Source organism: Pteropus vampyrus, unplaced genomic scaffold (genome assembly GCF_000151845.1).
Source record: "Pteropus vampyrus isolate Shadow unplaced genomic scaffold, Pvam_2.0 Scaffold51, whole genome shotgun sequence".
NCBI classification, from domain to species: Eukaryota; Metazoa; Chordata; class Mammalia; order Chiroptera; family Pteropodidae; genus Pteropus; species Pteropus vampyrus.
The window spans coordinates 3,290,079-3,303,625 of NW_011888832.1; the positions used below are offsets into that span (position 1 = coordinate 3,290,079).

The following is a 13,547-nucleotide window of genomic DNA, read 5'->3' on the forward strand; positions in this document are numbered from 1 at the left end:
AAGTCTTCGACAATTTGAACCCAATTCATTTTCTCAATGCTATACTTTGTAGGGAATCCAAATACCATCTTATTGTTTAATGCTTGTACAACAATAGAAATTATGATGGTTAATCAAATTATTTGTTAGACTTCTTCCGTTTTACTTAAGAGAATTATTTATAAAACTAGAGCAACTCAAACATAAGTGATTCCTCATCCTTCACAAGTAGAAAGAAAGGTATGAAGTAATCTCCCTCAAACTTACTATGTTTGCCTGCGAGTACTTCATGGCAAATGTTTTAATTTGTTTTATGTAGATGTTGTTGTAGAACTGAATGAGGTCTCCCCTCTCCTCCTCTTCCATGTCGCTGCTGGCACCTGTGAGACGAGTGGGTGTCGGCGGGGCACTGCCAGGCTGTGGAACGGGCAAGGTGCTGCTTGACCTCATGACAGGACTGGAGTCTCTGCTGGCTGCCATCAGTAGAACAAAGGGTGTTACACAGAAAGGCTGCTAATATAGATTGTTTTTAAAAAGAGAATTCGATAGAATAAAAGCAAACAGCTGCCTGCTCCGCTGTATAATGGCAGCAGATGGCCCTTTATTCTTCATACCAGGCAGCAGAGCACAGGTGAGACATCAAGCACTAACATCACCCCCAGGCCAGAACTGAAGGAAGGGCCTACTGAGTAGTTTGCATTAATAAGTTACACCAACTTTCCTAGGACCTGAGCCCTGTATTAAGTGGTGCAAACAAACCACTGGGGATGGTATTTCCATAGTGTGGTTTCAGTTGACATGCCAGACTTTTCTGGAACTCAGGCCATCAAATTCCTGCCTGAAATCTCTAATTCCCCTGGAGAAAAATGTTACGTACAGTGTGCCTCTAAGCTAGGGGATGGACAAACAACTTTGCCACCAAATTTAGAATTCTGTTTATTGTTCTAACGAATCCTTTGCCAATAAAATAGCTTCATACTTTCTTTAGTAGTAATTTCATTTAGTCATCCTCAGTTTTCTAAGCCTAAAAAATAAGAGAAGCTCCTAATTTTATTTTGTAAGTGTTCGTAAAGAACCCACTTACTTCTGTCTTTGCTTAGTTCTGTTGGAGAATTTTGATGGCTTCTGCTATCACTGCTGCCAGAATTTCTTCTTCTCCTTTTCCCTTTTATCAAAACACTTCTGTATACCTTTAGAGAGATCATGAGAAAGAGACAGAAATTCATATTTATTGAATACATCCTAGACTATGACACTGACAGGTTATTCTCACAGCAACCCTAATAGTTATCCTCAGGGGAGGTTAATAAATGCAGCCCAAGTCATATATCTATTAAATAACAGATTCAGGATTTATAACAGGGCCTGTCTCGCTTCAGATTCTAAGTATAGCTTAGAATACTACAGAGCAGTATTAGTACCCAACCATAAAATCAACTCATTCTAAGTACAGAGACTTCATCTACCTACCTCTTTAAGATAGGTGAATAGTATTGTTTTAAAATGTCACTTAATGTTGTCTTGGTTAAATGTACAGTACTGTTTCCTCAACCAGACTGAAAGGTGACATAGAAACCAAATGACTTCCTAATTTACATCTTTCTTGTGACTAACTGAATTAAGGAGTCAAATATTTCACATCATTACCTTCTGGAGAAAAGAAGACTTAAACTAATCAACATGTGAAGTTGTCTGTCAATGATTAAAGGAGGTTAGAGTAAAAACTTCCCTTAAAGTCTTAGTTGTTTAACTTGGTGAAAAGTCTATAGAATTAACAGTGGTTGGTTTTTTTGTTCATCAAAGACTTTAAGCTTTATTTTCAGCCCTAAGAGAAAATGTAGTTACCTGGCTCCGGGCCTGCGGCTGAGTCCTGTAACAACGCATAATATTCTGGAAGGACCTGTCGTCTTTTGTGACCTGGAAAAGAATAAGAGTATTCTGTGAAGGAAACTACCTTCCAGCAAAATAACGTGTGGAGTTTCATAAACTTGCTCCACAGTGAAACTGGTAAAAATATATATTAAATAGACACTTAATGTCTCTGGAAATGGTCCTAAGTACATACAACAAATGAAGAACTATTCAAGAAAATCTACTAAAGTTCATCAACAGAGGAAGGAAGTGGTATTTTAACCAAGGCCTGGAATAAAAAATACAGTAACACATGAAAAATTCACTGGGATAAAACAGTAGATTTGAACTGACAAAAAATTAGCAAACTTGAGGACAGACTACAATCCAAAGACAGAAGGAAAGAATAAAGAAATATTAACAGCTTCAGAGAGCTGCTGAACACTATAATACACATAATGGTAGTACCAGAGGAGAGAGAGCAGCAGAAAAAAAGTTCAAAGAAATACAGGCTGAAAGTTTCCCACATTTACTAAACATTAATCTACATCCAGGAACCTCAACAAATTTCTAGTAGGATAAATACAAAGAAATCCATATCCAGACAGATATAAAAACGCTGAAAGCGAAAGGGAGAAAATCTTGAAAGCATCAGGAGAAACAACTTTTCACTTTAGAACGCCAATAAAATAACAGCCGACTTCTCATCAGAAACTATGGAGGCAAAAAGGCAGTGGAATAATGTAGTCAAAGTGTCCAAAGTAAACTAAAGAATCCAGTATCCAGCAAAGTTATCTTTCAAAAATTAAGGTAAAATACAATCTCAGATAAACAATTTGATGCTAACAGACCCATCTTATAAAAATACTAAAAGTTCTTTGAATTAAGGAAGTGATTCCAGACAGTATATCAAATAAACACCAAAAAACAAAGCACTGGTAAAGACAATTATATAACTATAAAGATAGTATAAAATGTATCTCTCTCTTCCCTTAACCAATTTAAAACGCAGTTTTATCAAACAATATGTATATTAATGTATTGTTGGACCTAAAACATACAGAAATGATACATTTGCCAAAACAACACAAAGAAACATATAAGGAAATGACACCAGATGACAACTTGAAAAAACAGGAACCAATAAAAAGAATTGGAAATACATAAGGTAAATATAACGATAGTATAAAAATGTTCATTCAGCTCTTTTAAAAGTCATAAAATTACATAAAATAACAGTATTGCTGGATTTATAACATTTACAGATGTACTGTATAATGATACTACCACAAAAAGGATGAAAAAGAAACAGCTATATTGGAGTAACACTTCTGTATCTCACTGGAATTAAGTTAGTATAAATCTGAAGTTGATTTTGAGAACATGTATATGGGAGCTGGTGGAAATGGGGACAGTTCTGGGGATCTAATATACAGCATATTGTGACTAGTTAACAGTAATGTATTATACACTTGAAAGTTAAGGAAGTTAATCTCACTACAAAAAAATAGTTATGTGAGGTCCTGGATGTTAATTAACCTGTGGTAATCACAATGCAATATATACAGCGCAATCATCACATTGTATACTTACATAATTCTGTATATCAATTATATCTCAATAAAGCTGAAGAAAAAGAGGGAGGAAGATAGATATGTATATGGTAAGCCCTAAAGTAACCACTAAGAAAATAAGTTAAAGTGAGTCATTACTGAAATTAAAATATCGCATGAGAAAGTATTACCTAATGCAAATGAAAGCAAGAAAGGAAGAAGACAGAACCAAAAAGATGAAGCATATAAAAAATAAGTAAAATGGACATAAATTCAGTTATAACAGTATTAAATGTGAATGGATGTAATAACAATCAAAAGTCAAAAATTGTAAGCCTGGTTAAAAAAAGAGATCCAAGTATCCTATGTCCACAAAACACTTTAGATTAAAAAATACAAACAGGTTTGAAAGAAAAAGATAGACTGCAACCCTCAAAAAGCTCAATGATTTTACAAGTATCCCACTATAAAACAGACTATAAAACAAAAAAGTTATTAAAGAGGGACATTTCATGATGATAAAATGGTCAGTCCATTGGGAAGCTCTAACAGTTATAAGCATACATGTACCTAATAGAGCACCAGAACAAAAGTAAAAACGAAGGGAGAAATGGATAATATTTGGAGAGTTCAATACCCTACTTTCAAAAATGGATACAGCTAGTAGAAAATGAAACCAGAAGACTAACAAAACTAACACAATTGGATCTAACAGGCATCTATAGAACACTATACCCACTGGCAACAGAATATACATTCTTCTCAAATGCACATTGAATATTCTCCAGGATAGACCATATGCTAGGCTATAAAACCTTGATAAATATAAAGGGATTGAAATAATACAAAATGTGTTTTTTGACCACAATGGACTGAAACTAGAAATCATGAACAGAAGTTTGGGAAACTCACAAATATGTAGAAATAAAACAACATACCTAGATAACTAATGAATCAGATCAAAAGAGAAATTAGAAAATACTTTGAGAAGAGTGAAAATGAAGCTACAACATACTAAAATTTAGGAGAGGCCGCTAAAGCAGTGCCTCAAGGGAAATTTATAGCTGTTAATGCCTATACTAAAATAGAAAGGTATTAAATCAATTACCTAACCATCTTAAGAGCAAAAATTAAGCCTAAAGCTAGCAGACAGGGAAATAATAAAGATTAGAACATATATTAATAAATGAAAGCAAAAGCTAGTTCTTTGACAAAATCAACAACACTGGCAAACTTTTAACTAGACTGACCAAGATAAAAAGAAGCCTCAAATTACTAAGACATAATTTGGCAAGAAAAAAGACTATAAGGGAATATTATGCACAACTGTGTTCCAACAAATGACAACCCAGAGGAAATAGCCAATTTCTAGGAATACACAAACTACCAAAGCTGATTCCAGGAAAAAAAAGATGACCTGAATAGACTTATAAGAAAAATTATTCATCAATAAACTACCTGTAATGAAAAGCACAGGCCCCAATACCTTCACTGCTCAATTCTACCATTTAAGAATACCAATTTTTCACAAACTCTTCCAAAATAAAGAAGAGGAAGGACCTCTTTTCTATGTACTATGAATCCAATATTATCTGGATAACAAAACCAGTCCAAGCCTATTTCTTCTTAAACTACAGACCATTATCTCTTACGAATAGGACAAAATTCCTCAACAAAGTACTAGCAAACACAACCTAGTAACATATACAAAGAATTCTACACCATAACCAAGTGGATCTGACACCAGAAATGCAAGGTTGGTTTAACATATGAAAATCATCAATAAAACTCTTAAAAGCAAATGGGTAAATCTTCACAGGCTTGGATTTGGCATTGTATTCTTAGATATGACGCAAAAAGCACAAGCAGCAAAAGAAAAGATAAATTGATTTCATCAAAATTAAAAATTTTTATGCTTTAACATGTATCAAGTAAGTGAAAAAATAACACACGAAATGAAAAAATATTTGCAAATCACATACTTGAGAAGGGAGTTGCATCCAGAACATATAACTGCTATAACTCAACAAATAAAAAAGCAAACAATCACTTCAAAAATGGGCCAAGGATTTAAACAGATATTTCTCCAAAGAAGATACACAAATGACCAGTTAGCAAATGAAAAAAAATGCTTGACATGATTAGTCATTAGGGAAATACAAGTCAAAGCCATCGTAAGGTACCAGTTCAATACCCACTGGGATGGCTAAAATTAAAAATAACAAGTTGGCAAGGATGTAAAGAAACTGAACTCTCGTGTACTCCCTGTGTGATGTACTGGTATGGCTGGTGTAAAAAACAATATGGAAATTCCTCAAAAAATTAAACACAATTATTATATGACCCAGCAATTCCACTTTGAGGTACATATAGAAAAGAAAACCCAAAATCTTGAAGAGATTTGTATACTCATATTCATAATAGCATAATTCACAATAGCCAAAATAGAAGCAACCTAAGTGTCCATCAGTGATGAATGGATAAAGAAAATGTGGTATATCTAATTAATGGAATATCATTCAGCCTTTAAAAGGAAGGAAATTATACTACAACATAGATGAATCTTGAGGACATTATACTAACTGAAATAAACCACTCCCCAAAATAACAAATATTGCACAATTCCACTTACGTGAGGCAGCTAAAACAGATTCATAGAGACAAAAAGCAAAATAGTGGTTACCAGGAATTAGAATGGGAATCAGAGAAACTACTTAGTAAGTAGTTTTACTTTGTAAGGATAGATATGTTTTGGAAGTAGAAGTGGTGGGTGTACATTATGAATATACTAAAAAACATTCAACTGTTCATTTAAAAATGGCTAATTTTGTGTTACATGACTTTCACCTCAAATTATTTTAAAAACAAAGTCAGATAATAAAAGTGCTGATGAGAATGTGGAGAAATCACAACCTTCGCTTATTGCTGGTGGAAATGTAAAATGGTGCAGTGACTTTTGAAAACAATCTGTCAGTTCCTCAAATGGTAAACATAGTTACCATATGACCCAGCAACACATGCCTAGATATATACCGAAGAGAAATGAAAACATGCAAAAGCCTGTGCACAAATGCTCATAAACAGGTAAAAATTGGAAATAGTCCATCAACTGATGAATGGATAAACAAAATATTATATTCATACAATGAAGTATGATCTAAAATTGACTACAGTGATAGCTGCATATATCTGTGAATATATTAAAATCTACTAGTTTACATTTTAAATGAGTGAATTATGTAGTATGTGAATTGTAGTTCGATAAAGTAGTTTTAAGTTCTGACAGGAAGTAGCACCTTTTTTCCTTTTATATTCCGAAGTACTCACTTTTGCCATCACATAAATGGCGCACATTAACAGCTGGTCCAGATGTCTGTCCATCATAAGTTCAGGACACTGAATTATGGAGAACTCAAAACAGGTCCAGATTTTTTTCCTTAGTTCATCTGAGATTTCCAGTTTAGCACAAAGATCCCGAAGGCGGACACCTGCTAAGTGGTAAACCTAGTAGATAAACAAAAACATTTCAAACTTTGTGTATCTAACACATATTTCCCAAGTTCATGACCTGTTAAGGGGACATGAAGCATTACCTTTCTAAAGAAAAGTGATAAAGAGCTGGTCTTCCTGGGTCTACCGCTGCTGCTGGTTAAAGGCGGGCCCTGTTTTTGCTGTTGTCCACCAGGGGAAACCTGCTGAATGGTCACCTGACCAGGGACTTGCAAGGTTGTTCCTGTGACCGACTGAGAACTCAAACTCCCAGCCAGGGCTTGAGCACTGAGGGGCTGGATGGAACCAGCGACAGCCTGGGCCTGCCCCCCAACATTGACTTGGACTGGGAAGAACGTTATCCCTCCGTTTTCATTGGCAATGCCTATGGTTTGTCACAAAGAAAAAGCACAAAGAAAATGTTGATAATACGAGGTTGTCCAGGCAGAGGTTTCCAATTTCTCCCCTCCTAACCCCTTGTCTCATATCATCGTTCCAGCCAAATCTCAGGTAACCTTCCAATAAATGCCACAGAGAAAGAACTCAGTATCCAACTCTGCCTTCCTTACCTTGTACAGGAATGGTCACAGTTTGTCCATTATTGGCTGTGACAGTGGCTGTTGCCATGGTGACCAAAGTCTGTCCAGGAACTGGTGTGACAGAAACAGCCTCCCCAGACACATTCTGCACAGGGACAGCACTGACTAAGGGCTGTGGGGGAATGCGCCCAGGTGTTCCTCCATCAGGGGGGCTATCATTCTCAACAAACAGCCGTCTTCTGGTAGAGCTGGCTGTTGGGGAGCTGTACCTATCATATAATGTGGTTGGAGATGTTATACCTAGGGTCGGAAAAAAAATAGTTTAACTCAAGGAGACTGAGATCTGACTTCCAACCAAGCTATTATGTTCAAAACTAATTAAGAGTTTAGAATACTTGATAATTTTAAAAACAAACAATAATTACAGGAGTCACATCATAGCTACAATTCACCTAATGAAAACTCAACTGAACACTATTATGAGCAAAATGTAAAGAAAGTTTCTCTTTCTCTCACAGTATTCCCTTCAGTACACCTTCTGCTAAATCAAACTAGACTTTGCTCTCTACCATTACAGGGCCTTGATGATTTAGGGGTAATTTAAAGAATTATTCTATTTTTCCATGATATTTTTGACCATACTGAGTTTCTACCTAACCATCATGTAAAATGTGATTTCACTATAAAGCCACAACTTTGATAAGGGAACTTGATATTGCTATGGTACATCTGGGAGCATGTCCTCCTAGTTTTATGGATCTTCATCTTTGTTTTTTTCCACATATAGAAAATTACTAAAACTCAATGTCCTTCAGCAAAAATGGACTTAATATCTTTTGTAGTCAATTAAGCTTAGTTTATTATTTTTTTAAACTTTATTGAAATATAATTCTCATATATTTCACCCATTTAAAGTTGTACAATTCAATATTTTTTGGTATATCACATCTTTTTTAATTGTGGTAAAATATAGATAATATAATTTGCCTTTTTAACCACTTTTATGTGTACAATTCAGCGGCATTAATTACATTCACAATGTTGTGCAACAATCATCACTATTTACGAAACTTCTCCAACAGAAACACTATTAACCATTATGGCTTAGTCTATTGTTAAGTATTCACACCAATGTCTGAATTTTTGAGAAGTAAGCATTCTTTTCCCTATTTCATAACTAGCTGTAAAAACTATACATCAGTCGGTGGGTTTTTTAATTTAAAAAATATATGTAGGGAGGTCATAAGAAGATTGACAAGTGTAGTCCTGACTGTAGCTTAACATTTCAATTTCCTCATGATACAAAAGCAAATAAATTTAACCAGCTTTGTATCTGGAACAAAGCTGCGGAGTCAGAGTGCATTACAATCATTATCTTGTATTAAGAGACCTCATGAAAATAGAGAAGTGATAAGTACAAAGAAAATGAAGTTTAAAGTCAAGTCCTAATCCAAAGATTAGGGAAGGAAAAACTACAGAAACAGGACTGAGGAAAACCAGCTGTCAGATTGATGGGTCTAAGTGGATAATATGCAGAAAAATAGTTAAACTATGATGAACCCCCTCCAAACACGAAGTTTTCATACAGCTCATCCGTATTTACTGAGAATGCACTAACAGAGTGATTCCTAATTTTAAAACTGATCTTTCTTCCATAGCTGGTGCTCACCAGTTACATTAAGTTGGTCTAGACCACCCTCAACCCTTCTTCCAAGGGAAGGGAATTGGGGTGGCCCTCTCCCCTGCATGGAGCTTCTGGGCACCGCCCTGGGTGGGACATAATGGGACATAATGGGGCAGCCAAGTGGTCTTATGCCCCACACTCAATACAGACCGAGAAGCCAGGTGATCTGCTCTGTTTAATACTAGTGACAGTAAAGAATATTTTTGGATGCAAAAACCAAAAAGATCTAAACACATCCTCCTTAATGACATCCAAGGATTTAGAACTCTCTGGAATCACTGCTTTTTAAAAAGTAGTTTTATCTCAAGTATGTAAACTTAAACCTTGCATTTAGCAGATGTTATAAAAAGCTGCCTAAAATGTAATTAGATGAATAATAAAACTACCCTTTTCTGTACTTCTTGGGCCAGCACATTAACCAGGGTAGCTCACAGCTCAACTGCCAGTCAAAGCTAACATGCTCAGGCCATGCAGTCTTCTGAACTCACTGGCTTGTCTGTACCTAACTGGATCAAACAGCTTTATCTTTAAGAAGCTATCTTATTTCTCCTACTTTTAAAAGTTAAATTCATCTTTAAAAATTTATAGAAATCACCTGGAATTCTATCACCCAACAATAATCATTCTAAGTAGTTCGGTTTTTCCATTTCAGCCCTTTTGTATACTTATATGTAAACATACACTTAAATAACAGGAATCACATTAATATATATAGTACTCTATCTTTTTTTTTAAAAGACACTTGTTATATCATGCATTTTCCTCTTCTTAGTCTTTGAAAGCATGACTTTTAAGTGACCCATGTGACATTATAATGCACAGAATATTGTCTTCTATATATACCCTATTAGCTTCTTTTGTAGTTTTAGATGAAATTTAAATCCAGATAATAGGCCCCCAAATATTTGCCCTAGTATTTTCAACTTACTTCTTCCAAGTCCTCCAGTATCAGCACGGACCTCACTCACCCTCCTGGGAGTCAAAGGGGAGCCAGCAATACAAATTTCATCCGTTCTTTCCAGGCTCTGGGCTGGCATGACCTGTAAAGAATTGTTTACACAGAAAACCATTACTCAAAAATGCATTATAATTTAAAATACCATAATAATCTAAGGTAAAAGAAAACGATCTTGGCTCATCAGTTATTCCATCTATCAGCTGTCTTTTCCACTTTCAGGCTTAAAAAATTCAAAACCTAGTTAAGTCCATATTAAATATGAATCAACCTTACTTATTTGGAGAATTAGAATATCAACCATTCTAAGGTACAGAAACTTGATTAAGAAATCAGAACACTCAATTCATACCCTGTCACTAAAAACTTGGAGTGATCACGAATTATCTCTGATTCTTGTTTCCTCTCAGATGCTCAGGTAATTGTACCATATCAAGCCCAGTTGCCACCCTCCACACCACACTAAATTTAACTGCTCTCTGTGAAAGAGGGTATGAACAGACTAGATATTGATGTACTTTTGTTACAGAAAGCTGTTAATATATTTTCACAAACCTCCTCACATGTGGGAACTCTGTTTTCATTATCTCTGATTCTGTCCCAGAGTGGAGACTCTGGTTTCCATGCCAAATGATCCAGGATCTGTTCTTCAATCTCATTAAGGTGTTTCACCACCTCTCTACAAAGGCCATCTTCTGCTCTAATGAATACTTCTATCACCTGAAACAAAAACACCCTGGGGTTTATTTTTTTACAGAAATGTTTATTTAACGTGTGAAAACAAAATGGGTAAATTTATTTATTTTTACTTATTTATAAATACAAGATAATTTATAAAAAATTACAAGCTTAAAGAATAGTACAACTTTGCAGCAGCTGCTCTCCCTTTCACTGTCTTTATAGTTAAACTGCATGTATGAATTTATACAAATCTTTTACATAGTGAATATTTCAGAAATTTTTAAATGAAAAAACATGCCTTGTCTATTGTGGGTTGAAAACATTACTCTTTAAATTTCATATTTAAAAATTCTAAACATTCTATATGTGTCACTAGAAATATTAGTTTTGACTGCTGTATCTGAATTAAGGTAAATTCACACACTAAATCAATATTAAGAAACTACCAAATCAACTACCAAATTAATGCCATAACTCTGTGCCTCTAAATAATGTGTAAAAGAGAATTATGTTTCTAAAAGACCCAATCAATTTTATCTAATTTCCACAAAATAAAAAAAGGAGATTGGTATATAAGATTAGCTAGTGATATGTTTGCTGGTTTTCTGAAGTCTTCTTAGCTCACAAAATGAAAGTATTCTAAAAGCCTTTTATGTAAAGTACGCAGCATAGGGGAATATAGTCAATAATATTGTAACAACTATGTATAGTACCAGGCAGGCACTAGATTAACTAGGGGGATCACTTCATAAATTATATAAATGTCTAACCACTATGCTGTACACCTGAAACTAATATAAAATATTGAATGAGAACTGTAATTGAAAAATTTTTTAAAGCCTTTATGAAATTAAAAAAAGGATCGAATGAAGCTTTTACCCAAAATAGGTCTTTATACTACAGTAAAATAATTTATATAGTTCTTAAGACTCTTTCTCCTCTGCTCCCAAACAGAGTAAAAATTATTACATATGTAATTAAAAACAGAAGAAATGTACTTAGATATTAAAATGAACTACATGGCTAACAACAGGAAATTGATCTCATCAGTATCAGATTTTTAAAAATACCTTATAAAAATGATAAAGTGGCACATCGAATATTTCAGTAATGAATGGAAAATTCCCAGGAGGCTTATAAGAAAAAGTGACGACCTCAAGGCAGCAGGCCAAGAGTGATCTGTGAAATGCATCTTGTTCCAGAATGCCCTATAAAACAAAGTTATTAACATGTAAAACATTAACTTACTCTAATAAGACATCTCATACCCAGTCAAGTTAAATAAAAATACCAAAGAAAGTCTTTTCTGAGTGAGTGAGAAGTATGTGCTTATCTCCTTACAACACTTAACTTTATAAGTCAGTTCCTTTTTTAGCAAAAAACATATATCAAAGGAAGATATAAGAACTTTCAGAAATCTCACATATTATAAAATATAGCTAAATAAAAAATATTACATCCCTAACCAAACTACACATACATCCTGTTGCTTAGACGAGTGATGATGTAAAAAAATGTTACAAAACTGTATTTATAGTTAAAAGGCCACTGGCATAAAGAGATAGCTTGAAGGAAAGCTGGTGACTTGGCTAGATGGTTAAGGACCAAAAGTCAGCATGTTTGTTCAGGGTAACACAGTTACAGATGATTTTCATTTACTTTTTTTTGCTTATTATATATCCAAAATTGTACATATTTATTATTTTTGAATTAAAAAATTATGTAGACACCAAAAGCATAGGCAACAATAGGGAAAAACAGATAGATTGGACTTCAATAAAAGCAAAACCTTTTATGTATCAAAGGACGCTATCGAATGAAGTGAAAAATCAACCTACGGAATGGGAGAAAAATATTTGCAAATCATATATCTGATAAGGGATGAATAGCCAGAACATAAACCAAGAAGAATTAAAAGCAAGGATCCAAAAGATACTCATACACCAATGTTCATAATAGCATAGTTCATAAGAGCCAAAAGGTGGAAACAACTCAAATGTCCATCAGCAGTTGAATGGATAAACAAAATGTGATATATACATATATATATGGTGTGTCTGTCTGTGTGTAATATTATTAAGCCTTAAAAAGGAATGAAATTCTGATACATGGATGAACCTTGAAAATATGTTAAGTGAAACAGCCAGACACAAAAGAATATTGTATGATTATATGAGGTATCTAAAATAAGGTCTATTCACAGAGATAGAATTAAAGAAGGGGGGGAAAAGTGAATATCGCTTGTTTAAAAATCAATCTGTATTTCTTAACTAGTAAAATTTAGGAAAAATAATTACCTTAGCCAAGAGGAATGGCTGAATATTTACGTTAAAGTTCTTTCTAGTCAATACTCAATTTATTCTTGCTATATAAGGCTTGAATGAAAACTATGTTATTTAAAAACTCAATTAAGGTTAGGTCTGAATGTTTTAATCCTTGACTACAGAGTTTACTACCCACAGAAACTGTAAGTTATAATAGGTGGCCTGCTGCAGTGAGACACTAAGTGGGGGAGTGGAGGTAAAAGCACTCAGAACACAAGTTTCCTTATGTGTCAACCCTATTCCCTCAACGCCATACACTATTTATTCATGAATGGCTTTATTTTGGGGGTGGGTAAGGCTGAAAAACCATAGTTTATTGTGCTGATCAATACATTGGTTATTTACTCACAGATAAATCCATGTCTCCCAGTCTTTTTTGTTCCTGCTCAATAACAGATTCTAATACTTTATAGTAAAGCATCTCTGCAAAACGAAAATGTTTGCTGGCAATTTCTGCATAAATAATAAAAAACACAAAAATCACACGTGAAG

The 13,547-nt window shown here is 34.3% G+C and overlaps 1 protein-coding gene across 1 annotated transcript in view; it reads right to left on the reverse strand.

The window, feature by feature from the left end:
* Window positions 1-13,547, reverse strand: part of RBL2 (RB transcriptional corepressor like 2) — a 42,782-nt gene that overhangs the window by 7,903 nt on the left and 21,332 nt on the right. The window contains exons 11-20 of the mRNA XM_023530668.1: window positions 13,405-13,508; window positions 11,802-11,939; window positions 10,606-10,770; window positions 10,024-10,135; window positions 7,442-7,711; window positions 6,977-7,257; window positions 6,711-6,887; window positions 1,825-1,896; window positions 1,064-1,169; window positions 247-452 (exon numbers count right to left, since the gene is read on the reverse strand). Of these exons, the coding sequence (XP_023386436.1) occupies window positions 247-452; window positions 1,064-1,169; window positions 1,825-1,896; window positions 6,711-6,887; window positions 6,977-7,257; window positions 7,442-7,711; window positions 10,024-10,135; window positions 10,606-10,770; window positions 11,802-11,939; window positions 13,405-13,508 (1,631 nt within the window). The remainder of the gene's footprint in view (window positions 1-246; window positions 453-1,063; window positions 1,170-1,824; window positions 1,897-6,710; window positions 6,888-6,976; window positions 7,258-7,441; window positions 7,712-10,023; window positions 10,136-10,605; window positions 10,771-11,801; window positions 11,940-13,404; window positions 13,509-13,547) is intronic.